Here is a 17,616-nt window from a genome sequence, read left to right as displayed (position 1 = left end):
AAGTGACCTAGTGGGAGAAGACAATAGCAAAGGTCCAAGACACCCAGGAACTAGAGCATACTAATTCAGCAGGAATTTTTCAGCAACACATGGAAAATCCCACAGAGAAACAAACCTGAATCCCAAATAAGTCTCTATATGAGTGCCAAAATATTAGTATCCAGGCAGTGAGGACACAGAGAAATGCATTCTCTCAGAAAAAAAAAACCAGCCCCTTGACATTAACACACAACTGGGGAACAATCTGTATGGCAGGAAACATTAATGGAGTAAGTAGGAGGAGGTGAGAATTCCTTAGGAGAAAAGCTAGAATCCACATAAGAGGAACCCCCCACCCCTAAGACTATCAGCTGATTTCTCAACAGAAAAAAGAGCACAGTTGTCAGATTTAAGACAAGTGGCTGGACTGTGGTTTCACTACTTCTTAAGACTATGGAGTCTGATCCTGAGAAATCATTTAACCTGGTATAGGGATGAAGCAGGTGTGGTAATAAGGCTATGTCACAGGTTGTTAAAAGATTTAAAAGGAAAAATGCATGCAAAATCAGCATAGAGTGAGCACTCTTTGTTACTCTGTGATTACACTTGCTGGCAGTATTAATCATGAGATTCCTTTCACACCTAATTGCAAATAGCCCCGTGCGCTTTTAAATGTAAATCTCTCACAGGAGAGCAAGCACCTCTTTAGAAGAAAGTCTGCTTTCAGGGATCAGACAAGCTGAGGTAAGAGCCTGGCTTAGTTTCTCTTCCAATTAAAAAAAAAAAGTCTTAATATGCTTCGAGGGAATGACTGGCAGAGAAAATAAGAAAGGTATGTGCAGTATGTGATATTTCAAAGATCAGTTTCAGTTTAATTTTTATATAAGACAACACTGCTTCATTTCATAATGCTATCAGGAATAAAGGCAAAGTCAAAGTATATAAAAGCGTTAACTCAAAGTGCCATAATTACCTCTATGTCCACATTATTCACATTTAACCAAGGAGCGGAAGCAGTCTAAATTGCCCACTTGCAGATGACTAGCTAAAGAAATTATGGGACTACTGCACCAAAGTAAAAGACTTGGGTGTGGGGGAGGGTTCAGGTGCTGGAGCATGATGGCAGTGGAAGATCTAGTGGGGGCTGAATTGTTATGTTTAAAACTGGGAAGTGTTAGGCATGTAAAAACCATTGTATTTTACTGTCAACTGTAAAACATTAATCTCCCAATAAAAAATTAAAAAAAAAAAAAAGAAGTTACGGGACATACATTCAATGGAATACTTACTACTCTGTATTTTAAAAAGATGATATCATATCCTTTAGGACAAAATGGATGGAATTGGAGGTGATAACACTTAATGAGGTAAGAGGTGAAAAGTAGGTGGTTGGGCGGTAGCGCAGTGGGTTAAGCGCAGGAACCCGTGGAAGGATCCTGGTCCGAGCCCCCGACCCCCCACCTGCAGGGGAGTCGCTTCACAGGCCGTGAAGCAGGTCTGCAGGTGTCTATCTTTCTCTCCCCTTCTCTGTCTTCCCCTCCTCTCTCCATTTCTCTCTGTCCTATCCAACAACAATGACATCAATAACAACAATAATAACCACAACAATGCTAAAACAACCAGGGTAACAAAAGGGAAAAAAATGGCCTCCAGGAGCAGTGGATTCGTGGTGCAGGTACTGAGCCCCCGCAATAACCCTGGAAGCAAAAAAAAAAAAAAAAAGAGGTGAAAGATAACTACAGATGGTTTCATTCATATGTGGAAAATAGAGAAACTGAAACACGTGAACATGCTGCCCCCCCATGTTAAGCACCATAATTATCATCATAAAATCTTAGACAGTATGAATAAATATATATTGAATATAATGAACTAGTATATATATATTTATTCAAATTGTCTCTAAGACTTTGGGATGACAATTTTGGCATTTAACATGGGGAGGGGGGCAGAAATTTGGTGGTGGATAAGGAGATATATCCATGTAATTTTATATTCTAGTAAGCCATTGTTAAATCACTAATGAAGATCAGGAAAAAGGGAATTAAGTAAATGGCATTACAAACTTACCCTTTGTTTTTCGTTTATACCCTTTTTATTGGTCTCTCTCCTGCTTTCATCTTCATACACTAGCACAAAGTCAATTCTTCTTTGGCCATCATTAAAAAAGAGGGAGTCACATTTTCCATTAAATTCTTCCTGTGTGAATGAGAAAAACAGCAATTAAGTGTCATTGTTGTTGTTTTAAATGCCCATTTGTGTTTGTCTTTTAGTTTCCCCGTAAGTACTTGGAGGTTGCTTCACTGGCAGTTAAGCAGTTCTGCAGGTGTCTTTCTCTCCCGTCTTCCCCTCATCTCTTGATTTCTCTCTGTCCTATCCAACAACAACAGCAGCAATAACAGCAACAACAATGATAAACAACAAGGGCAACAGAAGGAAAAAAAAATAGCCTCCATGAACAGTGGATTCATAGTGCAGTCACTGAGTCCCAGTAATAACCCTGGAGCCAAAAAAAAAAAAAAAAAACTTTTGTAGAATCACTGTGTTGTCTTCCCAGTCCCACAGTTGTATATTAGCCAGGGATTCTAAGCACAGGCAGGATGATTTTGCTTTGACTGACACTGAGAAACAGGAAAACACACCTCTCAATGTTTCCAGGGATGTCTCTATCTACACCTGTTCTCAATGTCTCCAGTGATCTACACCTGTTATCTGCAATTTCAGTTCCTGAAAGCCAAGTACCTTAAGATTATGTTTAGCTATACAACCATGCTATGTAATGTCTTTTCCATTTAGCTATACAACCATGCTATGTAATGTCTTTTCCATTTCAGCCACACAGCCCTTTAGGTCCCCTCAATTTCTCTTCCTTTCTATCATGTTCTATCATTATTGGTGACCATGAGAGGAATTGGCAGAGTAAACTGTGTGTGTGGGGGGGGCCACTCCGAGCTGCAAACAGCAGGTGGGGTGGAGGGGACCATCGATCTTCACAGCAGATGTGGAGAGGGACAAAAACAACTTGTTCTCTGGTGCCCACATTCCCTGCAGCTTTTAGTGGCTTCAGGCCGGAGCTCACTGAAGTCAAGTTCTCGACAATGTAGCCTGCACATATACACACACATCTTTCCCATAAGATGAGTCATGGCCCATTGTGTGAAGAAATCCAGCGACTTGGCAGTAGCTGTCTGTGCAAAGTAATGAGGTTAAGTTCAGATATGATGCTATCAGAATGCAAGGCCATGGGAAAGAAAGTCAGTGTCCTACTACTATGGAAACGAGAGTCTGCATCTCCAGCAGACAATGTTCTACAAAGCAGGTGGGGGAAAAGGAGAACCCCAATACTGGGTTAGAAAGAATTGCAACAAACAAGGAAACTAGCCTAAATATGAAAGACTGATCTATGAACAAACCATGGCCTTAAAACAAACAAACAAATAAATAAATGGTGCATGTAGGGGGCAGGTGGTTTCTGGGGAGATAACATAGTAGTTCTGCAAAATACTTTCATGCCTGAAAGTATTTTGAGGTCCTGGCTTCATTCTCTAGCACTACCATAAGCCAGAGCTGAGCAGTGTTCTGGTCTCTGAATCTCTCTCTCCCCAACACTCTCTTCCCTCTCCCTCTCTTTCATTGATAAACATATTTTTAAAAAGGATTGTTTTTTTCAGTACCAAGTCCCATTCCAGGCCTCCTTCATCTAATATGACATAGCATATGATGGAAAAAATAAATAAATAAAAATAAAGTAATTCTTAAAAAGTTTTGCTTGAACTTGGACTGGGTTTGGTGTACTACTCTGGAGTAAGGATTCAGGTCCTAGACCATGATGGCAGAGAAGGGGGGTGAATTGTTATGTAGAAAACTAAGAAGTATGCAAACTGCTTTATTTTACTGTTGACAGTAATCCATTAATCTCCTCAATACAGAAAAAAAAAAAAGAAATTTTCAAAAAAAAAGTTTTTCTTTACCTGAAGTAAAATTGTAATAATCTCAGAGGCTAAATATTGAGGTAAACTTCTCTAAATGACCAGTGACTCAGAGATAATCTAAGTCCTGACCTCTAGGTCTTCCCTCAAGTGTTTACTAAAAATGCAATCTTTGATCTTTTCTACCAAATCAGATGGCATCAATATGAACTAGGAAAAGATCCTGGTGCTGAACTTCTCCTGTTCCACAACTGATATTTTAAAACCCTTGAAGAGCAGATTTGGAATTTCTCAGTGCAGATAATTTTGAGTAAGTGCAAGGCCACTGACTTTCCTACTAAGATAATTAACTAACTAGTTCTTTTTTTTTAAATTTTTTTTTAGTATCTATTCCCTTTTGTTGCCCTTGTTTTTTTATTATTATTATAGTTACTATTGATGTCGTTGTTGTTGGATAGGACAGAGAGAAATGGAGAGAGGAGGGGAAGACAGAGAGGGGAGAGAGAAAGACACCTGCAGACCTGCTTCACCGCTTGTGAAGCGACTCCCCTGAAGGTGGGAAGCCTTGGGCTCGAACCGGGATCCCACATGCGCTTAACCTTCTGCGCTACCGCCCGACTCCCCTAACTAGTTCTTATAATATTTGTCAGGGTAACAGAACGCTGATGTTCTGAGGCAAATGCTGTCAGTGCCAAGAAGTAAGTAAACAAAGCTTCTTGTTAGTGATTCTTCTGGAAGGAAACCTCAGTAAGTTTCTTTTTTTTTTAACTTTTAAAAAAAATTGTTTATTCCCTTTTGCTGTCCTTGTTGTTTGATTGTTGTAGTTATTATTGCTGTCGGATAGGACAAAGAAATGGAGAGAGGAGGGGAAGACAGAGAGGAGGAGAGAAAAACACCTGCAGACCTGCTTCACTGCCTGTGAAGGGACACCCTGCAGGTGGGGAGCCAGGAGCTCAAACCCGCTGCACTACTGTCCGACTCCCCCCTCAGTAAGTTTCTAATTACAGGTTGGAGTCTCTGAGGCATCATATCTGTTCACACTCAATCTCCTAAACCTCTCTTTACTGAGCTTCCTGATAATTCCCCTCAGTACAAAGAACTTTATGCTGTTTTTCTTGCACTAAAAGCTGTACCAGAATCCTTCAACCTTTTTTCTGACGGTGTGTATACTGTTAACTTACTTCCATGGCTTGCTCGTTCGTATGTGAAAATTGATGACAACCCACTTTCCCCTCTCTTGATTCAAATCGCCTCTATGCTCTGTTCTCGAACCCAACCACTGTATATTCAACACCTTCGCTCCCACAGCCCTCTTCCTGGTTCCCTGTCCGAAGGGAATGCCGCAGTTGACCGCCTTGCCTCCACAGGAACTTTCCCAGTCTCTGTCTCTGATCCTGCTAATTTTCACTCTCTAACCCATGTTAATCTTAAAGGCCTTCAAGCTCGATTCCCTGATGTTCCTGTATCACAGTTAAAACATATCCTCACTACATGCTCTTCTTGTGCAAGTCTCATAAAGACACCTGCTATCCAGACCCTTGGGGTTAATCCCCGAGGTTTAAAAGCTAATGCTATTTGGCAAATTGATGTCACCCACATACCAAACTTTGGCAAACAAAAATATGTGTTTGTCTCAATTGATACCTTTTCTAAATTTATGTGGGCTACAGCTCAGACAGGAGAAAGTGCTAAAAAGCTTGTAAGCCATATGCTCTCTTGTTTTGCCGTCATGGGGGTCCCATTATTTTTGAAAACAGACAATTCACCTATGTTTACAAGTAAACAATTTAAAGATTTTTGTTCCCTCTGGAATATTACTCATACCACGGGCATTCCCTACAATCCACAGGGACAAGGCATTGTCGAGAGGGCCCATCAAACTCTGAAGGCTCAACTAAATAAAGATAAAGGAGGAACATATCCCCCAAATATCCAGCTAGCAAAAGCCTTAACTACGTTAAATCTCTTTAATATTTACAATAACTCAGCCTTACCGCCTATTATTCTTCACTGGCAAACACCATCTACCCTCCCATCTATTAAGGTCAAATGGAGAGACCCACTCGATAAAGTTTGGAAAGGGCCTGACCCATTATTGACCATGGGAAGGGGTTTCGCATGCATTTTCCCTCAAAATTTCTCTAAACCTGTCTGGGTTCCTGCCCGCCATGTCCGACAATACCCGCAGGATGGCGCTGTTATTCCTGAAGAACAAGAAATAACACAAGAGGACCAGATGCAGGATACATCCCAGGATCCATAATATGGCATGGCAGAACCTACAAAAGTTGGCTCACAGAGCCCTCTCTCCTACCCCTTCCCTGAATGTCTTATGTTATGAATGGCCAGTTGTGTTTTGTGAGTGAGTGTGCTGAATGACCAAAAATTTTTTGTATGACCCATCTGCTCAGAAGTACTCTAAATGTTAAAACCATTGTTACTAACATGCATTAACTCTCTAACCTGAGTCTGCTTATAGTCCAAAGTCAATTATAGTAAACCTCTAACTTGTTACAAGTTTTATTGTTTTTCACAAGTAAGTGATTACAGCTATCAAGCCTTCATATGAGGAATCATCTGTTCATACGGTAAGGTATTAAACTGTAAGAAGTTCCTCCATACCCAACCTATGTGAATTAGCAACATTCACATATTCTTATAAACTTAACTGGTGTATCTTGTCTTGACACCATAGGCCTGCCTTTGTCAGCCAACAATTTAAAGATGTTTCTCTTTATAACATCACCCATGCCACAGACATCCTTTACTACCCCCAAAGACAAATGGCTGTTCCCCTGGACATCACATTCACTGACTGCTTCCCTTAGACTTGAGATATGCTCCTACCTCTTCATATCAATGGATACATTCCCCCTTCCTTACCTGTATACCCTTAGTTGTGGGACCCTAGCTTGTTTTACTTCTTCTGCTCACAATAGGTCCTATAATTATTTTTTTTCAACATTTTAAATTTATTTATTAATGAGAAAGAGAGAAAGAACCAGACTCACTCTGGTACATGGGCTGCCAGGGATCGAACTCAGGAACTCTCGCACTCTCGAACTCAGGAACTCAAGAACTCTCTGACTCAGGAACCCTCTCTCGGGGTTCCTTGGGGCGGGGCCAAGCAGGCCCGCGAAATTAACAGGACTGATCCAATTCTCTTGGCGGGGGGAGGACTAGGACAAACCAATGTAAAGCATACGACAGCCTAGAATTTCCAAATAGCCTATTCCTACCCTTATATGATTGTTATTTACCAGGAAACCGGAGAGCACTCCAGAATAATCTGGGTTAACAGTCTTGACCTTTGCCCAAAGCAGATGCAACAACAGCTTATTATTTAAGTCGTTATTGACAAATTACACTATGAAAACCAGACAGTATTAAATTACACAAGATTAATTTATACAACAATTAATATATGACTATGGACAAAACATGTAAATATGGACTAGCGGAACAAAATTGTTAAGGTCAAGAAGAAAACAACAGGAAAAAAGCTTTGATCAATGTGGAAACTAAAGTGACAATAGTGCATCTTCAATTTTTTTTAGAAGTAAGCCCTATATTCACACACATAGCAAGTTTTAGGGAAACGAAAGTTTAGATGGAATAGTCTTCATGTTAATATTCAGATCTTTCAAAATATGGAACATTGTGAATTTTATTTAACATACTGCCCAGTTACGCATGAGATTTATTCTAAAGCAGCTTTTCTACTTAAAGAAGTTTGGGCAGATCTGAAGCATAAGAAATCAAACTTTTTAGGGGGCTAGGCAGTGGTGCAGCTGGCTAAGCACACACATTACAGTGCACAAGGACCTGGGTTCAAGCCCCTGGTCCCCACCTGCAAGGGGAAAACTTCATGAGTGGTGAAGCAGGGTTGCAGGTGTCTCTCTGTCTCTCTCTCTCTCTCTCTCTCTCTCTCTATCATCCTTTTCCCTCTCAATTTCTGGCTATCTCTATCCAATAAATAAAGATAATTTAAAAAAAATTTACAAAAGAAATAAAACTTTTTCTCTTTGCACAACTGCACAAAACTACCACCAATTCAATTGAACCACCAATTCAAAATACTACTCCATTTCTGTAGATCACTATACCTCAGTCTAAAAGGCTACTTGTGAGTATAAAATGCAGAGCTCACAGAAAGATATCAAGAACTGCAACTATAAGAATGTGAGACTAGATGCTGAAGGAAGAAAGACATTAGAGGCAACAGTGCTCAAAAGGTAGCAACATACTAGTGACAGTACATGAGCACATGAGCACAGAAGGAAATACACAGAATTCTGGTCAGCAATGAGTGTGTGTGGGGGGGGGTGTGTGAATGAGCATGATTTTTTTACATGACCTAGAATTCAAGAACACTATGGCAAGAAAGTAATGGAGTAAAAATGGAAGCAAGGAACCTGAGTCTGTTTTAGAGGTTTTTTTTTTTTAATTTTAAATTATTTTTATTTATTTATTGGATAGAGACAGCCAGAAATTGAGAGGGAAGGGGATGGTAGAAAGGGTGAGAGACAGAGAGACACCTGCAATCCTGCTTCACCACTTGCAAAGCTTTACCCCTGCAGGAGGGGACTGGGAGAGCAAACCCAGGTCCTTGTGCATGGTAACATGTGCACTCAACCAGGTGCACCACCACCGGCCACCTGGTTTAGAATTTAAGAGTGGCAGGATATTTCTAGATACCCCTGCTGGTGGCTCTGAGGATCCTTGTGACCCAGAATCATTTCTGTACAAATCAAGTCCCCTTCCCTATTCTTCTAAGCACACAAATGATTTCTTCCCACCCTGAGTTCTTGATTAAGCTTTTTACATGTAATGGAAGTTCAGTCCCCCCTCCTTAGGATAAAGTGTTTATTTTCTCTGACAATAAAATACACAGTTAATACAAAGAGTCTGAGGACACAGAAAAACACAAAAGAGAACTGAGCTACGCTTTTTAATTTTATATTTAAGAATATGTATGTTGCATCTAGGGTTATTACTGGGGTTCAGTACCTGCATGAAAAAATCTACCACTCCTGGTAATATCTATCCACCTTTCTTCCTTACTTCTTTTTTTTTCTCCCTCCCCCTTCCTTCCTTCCTTCTTTCCTTTTTGACTGAGACCAAAAAAAAAAAAAAAAGAAAAGAAAAGAAAGAAAGAAATGGGGGGGGAGGGTCCAGGGGGTGGCACAGTGGATAAAGCACTGGACTTTCAAGCGTGAGGTCCCAAGTTCAGTCCCTGGCAGCACGTTACCAGAGTAATATCTGGTTCTTTCTCTCTCTCTCTCTCTCCTCCTATCTTTCTCATGAATAAATAAAATATTTTTTAAAAAGAAAAAGAAAAGAAGGGGAAAATAGAAAGGAAGAAAGAAGAGATAGCTGCAGCACTGCTGAAATATTTTTTAAAAAGAAAAAGAAAAGAAGGGGGAAATAGAAAGGAAGAGAGACAGCTGCAGCACTGCCTCACTGCTTGTTCCCACCACAGGTGGGACTGAGAGCTTGAGTCCAGGTCCTCACACATGGTAACAATGTATGTTTTAGACGGCTCCAGAAAAGGTGTCCCTATTTCCATTACTAATTTTAACTTTCACTATGCACACATGGGAATGTTTACATAACAATGGCCTCCTCTTTTGGTTTGTGCATTCTGCCTGTTTCTCTTTGCCTGTCCTAAAAGAAACAATGGAGTTCTATTATTAGAGCAGAACATTTTACACTGGAGGATGATGAAGGCATAAGGCCTCAAGCATATTTGCTGTCAAACAGTTCCTGCCAGCTCATGCGAAGGAAGAAACAGCTTTATCAAGTGGAGTTACCATGTAATTATAAATACTGTACTCTTAAAACTTTTGAATGGGGTGAGAAAAAAAAAATTTTTAACTAGAACTTTAAAATGACCTTTACAGCAAGAAAAAAAAAAGTTCCTTAAAAGGATTTCGGTAACAAGGGTGAAAATAAGATTTCTACTGCTGGAAGATGCTTACTTAGGAGAATGACTGCAGGGGAGGGACTCTAATTGAAGCTTTTCCTGAACCCACAGGTAGAGCTGGCACTAGAAACTTGATACTTCTGTGGCTCAGGGGATGATGCAGATATTAAGGTGTTGAACTCTCAAGCATGTGGTCCCAAGTTCGACCCCCAGCACTACACATACCAAAGTGATGCTCTGGTTTTCTCTCTCTCATAAATAATTTTAAAAAAGAAATAAGGTCACACTCCTGTTTCCATTTTCTTCAAGCCTGCAAACATTCTAAAATCTGCTCATTATGACTTAAAGGTGATATGGAGGAGAAACAGACAATAGAGAAAGAAAGAGAAACAAGTAAAAAAAAATGATAAGACCATTAGTGTTTATTTTAATACTTTTCTCCTTTTCTAGAAGAAGCTATCACCTGTTTGCCTTGTTCTTATCTGGTAGCAGTAACAGTGGTGAAATAAATGCTGGAGAGACTGAGCTCTATATAAAATACTTCCAAGGGGCTAGGTGGTGGTGCACCTGGTTGAGCACGCATGTTATAATGCTCAAGGATCTGGGTTCAAGACCCCAGTCCCCATCTGCAGGGGAAAAGCTTTGCAAGTGGTGAAGCAATGCTGCAGAGATCTCTGTCTCTGTCCTTCTCTATCATCTCCTTCCCTCTAGACTTCTGGCTATTTCTTTATTAATAAAGGTAAATTTTAAAAATTTAAAAATAAATAAAAGTATTTCCCACAATGTGTTAGGGAAGATAACTTTATAGGTTTAATAAAAACAGGTATCATAAGAGAACATTTGTGAGAGAAAACAGTGATCTCGCTAAGCAGCTATTAAGAACAATGAACCCACCTTCTCTGACCCATTGTGGATGGAGCTAGAAGGAATTATGTTAAGTGAGCTAAGTCAGAAAGATAAAGATGAGTATGGGATGATCCCACTCATCAACAGAAGCTGAGAAAGAAGAACAGAAAGGGAAACTCAAAGCAGGATTTGACTAAATCTGGAGTAGGGCACCAAAGTAAAAGCCCTGGGGTGAGGGTGGATATTCGGCTTCCTGGAGCAGGGGTGGAGGGGGTGGGATGGGACATAGTCTTTTGGTGGTGGGAATGGTGTTTATGTACACTTCTATTAATTTGTAGTCATATAAATCTATAATATGAGAGGGGGAAAATTGATTATATGACTCAAACTTTTTAAAGCACAGACTGAGTCTTTTTAATAAATAGGCTAAGTCTTTGATATGTTGACTCTCTCAAAATCCTAGACCGGGGAAAACAGAAGCAACTGGTGGCATCGCTATATACAAATAATGTCAAAAGGCATAAAATATGGTGATGTTGTGCATGATACAGCAAATCCTAACAAAGGGATTTTTCAAAGTTAACCCAATTACCAAACAATGTGATTATAACAATAACTATCAATTGTCTTCTTGAACCCTAAGACAGCAGGAACCTTACATTTCCACTATAGAGCCTATATTTCCCCCAGTCCTGGAACCTTAGGGTGAGCACACTTTCCTGCATGCTTCTCTTAGTTCATATCAAATAATACTGCATTTGCCGATCCCAACCTAATCAATACAACAAATAACCACCTCTGCACGCTTCACTTCAGACTGTGTCCAGAGACTTCAGGTGTGGAATGATAACCCTTCAGCTTCATTACTCAGGTGAGACCTTTCCTTTCATAGTATTCTCTAATTCCATTCCAGGCAGTTCACTTCCTAACAAAGTTCCAAAACCTAGATATAGACCAGGTCCCCTGAGATAGAGCCTATGTTCACACAAATCCATAAAATAGGGCAAAATATATACCTGAGAGCAAAAGTACACTATAGTCTGCAGTGAGTAGCCCCCAACACTTCATCTGCACTATTCCAGCCTTTAGGTCCATGATTGTTCAACAGTTTGTTTGGCTTTATATGTTAATTCTCTTTTCAGCCACCAGGTTCCAGATGCTAGCATGATGCTGACCAGACTTCCCTGGATAGACAACCTCACCAATGTGTCCTGGAGCTCCACTACTCCAGAGAACCACCCTACTAAGAGAGGTAGGCTGTGAGTATGGATCAACCAGTCAATGCCCATGTTCAGTGGGGAAGCAATTACAGAAGCCAGACCTTCCACCTTCTGGATCCCACAATGACCTTGGGTCCATACTCCCAGAGGGATAAAGAATAAGAAAGCTATCAGGGGAGGGGATGGGATACGGAGATCTGGTGGTGGGAGTTGTGTGGAGTTGTACCCCTCTTGTCCTATGGTTTTGTTAATGTCTTCTTTTTAAAATAAATAAATCAATAAAAAGAAAGAAAACAGTGATCTTCTCAGAGGTGTTAGTAACCACCAGTGGTTTGGCTTGGTTTGCTTTAACACTGCACTATAAATCCAATACCCATGCATTTATCTTGACTTTTCCTGAATTTCTGTAAACTTCCCTTTACACCATCTCTTGAGGAGCGGTGTTCTGTAGGTTTTCCACCAGACAAGATATCTGTTCTAAATTACATTTCTGGGCTCTTAAGAAATTAGTTCCGGGGGTTGGGCAGTAGTGCAGTGGGCTAAGTGCAGGTGGGGCAAAGCGCAAGGACCAGGACCGGCGAAAGGATCCCGGTTAGAGTCTCCCGGCTCCCCACCTGCAGGGGAGTTGCTTCACAGGCGGTGAAGCAGGTCTGCAGGTGTCTATCTTCCTCTCCCCGTCTTCCCCTCCTCTCTCCATTTCTCTCTGTCCTATCCAACAGCAACGACAACAATAACAACTACACCAACAAAAAAAAAACAAGGGCAATAAAAGGGAATAAATAAATAAATATTTTTTAAAAAGAAATTAGTTCCAATCTTACATTCTGAAATCAAGTCAAAATCAGCATAACGTTGCTGCAGTCTGATTCTTCATGACTTCATGCCCTTCCACAGTATCTGCAAATTGAAGCTCCTTTGAGGAACAATCATCTTAGCTTGACTTCACAGCCATGGGTTTCCCTCCTTCCTTTTAGCTAACCACATCACAACTGTGCTGTTATCTATTTTCAGTTATCAGGAAGAAAATGATCATAATTCAAAAATATGCCTCATTCTCATTCAGCTATCAGCTGCTCCTATTCATCAAAAGTATACCTAGAAACTGTATCCCTTTTCCCAGTCACATGTAAACCTGCAACTCAACACTTTGGGATAAATAAATGCCCAATCTCAAAGAAAGCAATTCAACCTGAGAATGAGCACAGAGGTGGGCTTTAGCTACAGTTCTTCAGAGTATTGAACTTAAGATGCATCAGGTACAACTTAGGGTGTGACTAAGGCAGTAAGCCTGAGCTGTCTGTCATTCTTTACTACAGAATCTCAATGTTAGAACCCATCACTCCCATGGCGCTGTTCAGCTTTCACAAAAGGTTGCCACTTCCGGCCTGCAAACCTCCTTGATTTATTTTTAGCTGTTGAGCTGTTCAGGGTTTGTTGTAGCACAAGAGTCCTGCAGTCAGCTCTAGCTCCCTACTTGGGCTATGATGTGCCATGTACCCCTGAACCATAATCATCTCAGGCTACTTTTCTGGGAGCAGATGACTACAAACTCCTTCTAAGTAAAAGGAACAGAAACAAATGCAAGAACATCTAGCCCCCACAAAAGTGAAAGATGGTGATGACTCCTATCAGTTGGCTACTGTTTTATATAGGTACTACCTGCCTTTAACTCACAAAGCAGTTTACAAGAATCACTGTTTTCCATGGTATGAAAACAAGGTGCATAGGTGTTTCCAAAAACAAAGAAATCAAATGGTTTATTTAAAACAATTGTGCAAAAATGTTGCAAATCTGACTACAGATAATAAACAACATCTTTGCAAAGTCTTCGTATCAATTATTGAGAATTCTTGAGAAAGCTCTCTGAGGAAATGAATTTTCAATGACAAACTTTATGCCAATTACCAAAAAAAAAAAAAGGTCATCTTCACTTTTTTATGTTTAAATCTTTCTTGGTACTAGTACCCAGTATATGTATGTATATATATATATATATATATATATATGCTAAATACAGGGTGGGGCACAGAACTAGTTGTAATGATAGTAATGATAGAAGTAAAAGTAAAAGGAATCTTTAAGAATAAATAACCTGGGTACTGGTATTGGGCAGGCCTGGGTTCTAATCATAAGTCTGCTACATACTGTTAGCCACATGCCTCTGTATATACTGATCTCTTTAAAACTAAATTTCTTCATCTGTAAAATGTAAGAAACCATACGGAGAAGTCAGGATTATTGTGAAGATCAAATAGACAGTGTATGAGCAACAGCAGCACAAGATCAGGAACAGTAAAAGCTCAATAAATATCTGCTGTTGGTCTTCCATTTTTTAAATTTTATTTATTTTTCCCTTTTGTTGTCCTTGTTTTTTATTATTATAGTTATTGTTGTCATCGTTGTTGGATAGGACAGAGAGAAATGGAGAGAGGAGGGGGAGACAGAGAGGGGAAGATAAAGATAGACACCTGCATACCTGCTTCACTGCCTGTGATGCGACTCCCCTACAAGGAGGGAGCCGGGGGCTTGAACAGGGATCCTTAGGCCGGTCCTTGTGCTTTGCACCACGTGCGCTTAACCCATTATGCTATTGCCCGACTCCCATTTTAACATGTCAAGCTTTACCAATGAGTAGGCATGCTGAGCACAACCACATACTGTATATGATCACTAGGAACTTTCAAGTGCACGCTGCTTTATTTTTCAGAGACATTATTCAGATTAAAAGGCACAAGTACACTTACACTATTCCTTGACCCGTGTTAACAGGCATTCCCCCCCCCCCCCCCCGTTCTTGTTTGGAGAAGGAGATTAGCTGAATTTGTTTAATTTCTTTTGAAAGCAAGCCGTAGAACTCTAGTTTTGGACATGGAAAGCAAAGATTTCTTCAGCTTCTGAGTAAATTAAGGTCGTATTAGAGGGCCTCACCTTGTCCCGCAAGCAAATACAAGTAAGAGCTGACAATGGTTGGTCATATTCTCACCTCTCCCTGAGCTGCTTTCAAAAGAGGTCAGGTGACACCTGGCACCAAACAGAATGAAAACAGTAAGATTAATGGACTATAATCGGGGAACCTAGGTCGGAATAAAGAAGATGAAGAAAATATTTGAACCATTGTGATTGTTGTAATTTTAATAAGACATTAGGCAGAAATCTTTCTGGGAGCTGAGTAAAAAGGAAATGTGTTCTTGTTGTCAACAGAAGGAAACATCCTGGTTTTGAGGAAGAGAAAAAAAAAATCTCATGTGAGATATTACATAGAAATACCTAGGTTTTTGTTCATTTCACTAGCACTCTCCTTGGCAAGCAACTGGAGTTATGAAGTACCATACACAAGTATCTATTGACACATCCTCTGTTCTATCTCCCTCTCCATTTATTCCTAAAGCACTTAGTCTGTATCTGTTTTATCTGTTGGCAACACTCTAGTCTGTGCACCTGACTCTTACTAACTAGACTAGAATTAATATTCCAGCCAGTGTCCCTGGGTCCAATTGTCCAATCTGCCAATTCACTACCACCACCTTCTTAAACCTACATGTTAAAGTCACAGGAGGATTAAAAAGCTTGCATTTGGGGGCTGAGTGATGGTATACTTGGTTAAGGGCACAGCTTACTATATGCAAGGACCCAAGTTCAAGCCCCCAGGCCCCACTGTGGGGGTAGGGTGACATGTGAAAGATTCATAAATGATGAAGCAGGGCTGCAGGTGTCTCTCTCTCCCCTTCTATCTCTCCCCCCTCCCAATTTCTCACTGTCCTATCCAATAAATTAAAAAATAAAATAAAAACAGTTGCAGTTATTCTCAGTGACCTCTGCCAGAAGTGCAAACTTTGTCAGACTAGAATTCAAAACCCCTCATAACCTGGCTACATCCTGTATTCTCCTCACAATCATTCTCCATATCTTATCCTCCCAGTCAACCAGGCTTCCTTGTCACCGGTTTGTCTGGGTTATGCTGCTTCCTACTACTGCTACTCATGCGATTCCCTCCTGAATTTCTTCTCCCCTCTCCAAGCCAAACCAAATCTTAATTCTCCTCCAAGTTCCAGCTCAGTTCTTCTCTTGTGAAGCCTCTGTAACAACTTGGAATCAAGTTTCTTTTTCCCTTAATGTATTACTGTCTGTGTCAGTGGGTGTGAGATCTGTGGCCCTCTGAGGCTTCCAAAGGCCTTTCCAGGAGTCAGTGAGGCCAATAAGATGCTATTCTCTTCAGTTAATGTTGTATGCTTTACATTGGGTAGTTCTCCCCCGCCAAGAGAATTGGATCAGTCCAGTTAGTTTCCGGGGCCCGCTTGGCCCCGCCCCTAGGAACCCCGCCTGAGTTAGAGAGTTCCACAGTTGGAGAGTTGAAGAGTTCCAGAGTTCGAGAGTTCGGGAGTTAGAGGGTTCCTGAGTTGCAGAGTAAGAGAGAGTGCTTGCGCCGCCGCAAAGAGATAGCAGAGTTCTGTTTGGTGATTAGTTTGGTTTAGTTTATGAATCGTTGTTCCTGAATAAAGAAATACAGCTTCCCTGCCCAGCCGTATGTCTCTGGTTGTCTCTGTTACCCGCCCGTGAAGCTAGCCCGGCCAGCTAGAGCCGCCGAATTTTTAACAACAAGTTAACATCTGCATAATATAAAAGAGTCAGCACCACTTTACAGTGGGCATTATCATTACGCTTTTCTCCACCATATGCCCTCTTTTTACACACACACACACACACACACACCTTTCACTTAAGAATTCATTCTTGGGGGACAAGCAGTAGCGCACCAGGTTAAGCACACATATGCAAAGTGCAAGGACCAGTGCAATGATCCAAGTTCAAGCCCCCAGCCCCCCACCTGCAGGGGGTTCATTTCACAGGTAGTGAAACAGGTCTGTGGGTATCTTTCTCTCTCCCGTCTTCCTTCCCTTCTCAATTTCTCTCTGTCCCCTCCACCAACAGTAGTAACAACAGTAATAGCAACAACAACAGTAACAACAATGGAAAAAAGATGGCCTTCCGGAGCAGTGGGTTCATAGTGCAGGCATCAAGTCCTAGCAATAATGCTGGAGGTGAAAAAAAGAAAAAGAATGGACTCTTGCTAAAGCTATTAACAATCACTAATTTGATTAAGTCTCTGAGTACATGAGTTTCTATTATTCTGAGAGAAGAAAGGGAAGTACCCACTAAGCTCTCATGCTACACTTCAATGTTTGATGGTCATTTTCATGAAAAAAAGTGTGTTCATCAGGAGTTGGACAGAAGCGCAATGGGTTAAGCGCACATGGCATAAAGCGCAAGGAACTACTAAGGATTCCGGCTCAAGCACTTGGCTCCCACCTGCAGGGGAGTCACTTCACAGGCAGTGAAGCAGGTCTGCAGGTGTCTAGCTTTCTCTTCCCCGTCTTCCCTTCCTCTCTCCATTTCTCTCTAACAATGACGATATCAATAACAATAATAATAATAGCTACAACAATAAAAAACACAAGGTCAACAAAAGAGAAAATAAATAAATGTAATTTTTTTTTTTTTTTTTTTTAGAAAAGTGTGTTCACAGTTTGTGAACCACACACTGAAACAGGTCACTCCTATTTCACTTGACAGATGGCTGACACAGAATTCATTTATAGAGACTTGGGAATTTGGCTGATATTTCAACACAAAATGAACAAAGTTGTTATTTCAAGGGAAACAATTCACAATGTTTATGGCTAGTAAAAATATGGAAGCTTTAAAGCAAGTATTAGAA

General features: G+C 40.6%; 1 protein-coding gene across 5 annotated transcripts in view; it reads right to left on the bottom strand.

Moving 5' to 3' along the window:
* Positions 1-17,616, bottom strand: part of ANO6 (anoctamin 6) — a 217,735-nt gene that overhangs the window by 84,880 nt on the left and 115,239 nt on the right. For all 5 annotated transcript variants that reach the window (XM_060191443.1, XM_060191444.1, XM_060191447.1 and 2 more), the window contains one exon: positions 2,050-2,178. In XM_060191443.1, coding sequence (XP_060047426.1) covers positions 2,050-2,178 — 129 coding nt within the window. The remainder of the gene's footprint in view (positions 1-2,049; positions 2,179-17,616) is intronic.

Source organism: Erinaceus europaeus, chromosome 5, assembly GCF_950295315.1.
Source record: "Erinaceus europaeus chromosome 5, mEriEur2.1, whole genome shotgun sequence".
In the NCBI taxonomy this organism is placed as follows: Eukaryota; Metazoa; Chordata; class Mammalia; order Eulipotyphla; family Erinaceidae; genus Erinaceus; species Erinaceus europaeus.
This window is presented reverse-complemented; position numbering and strand designations above follow the sequence as displayed.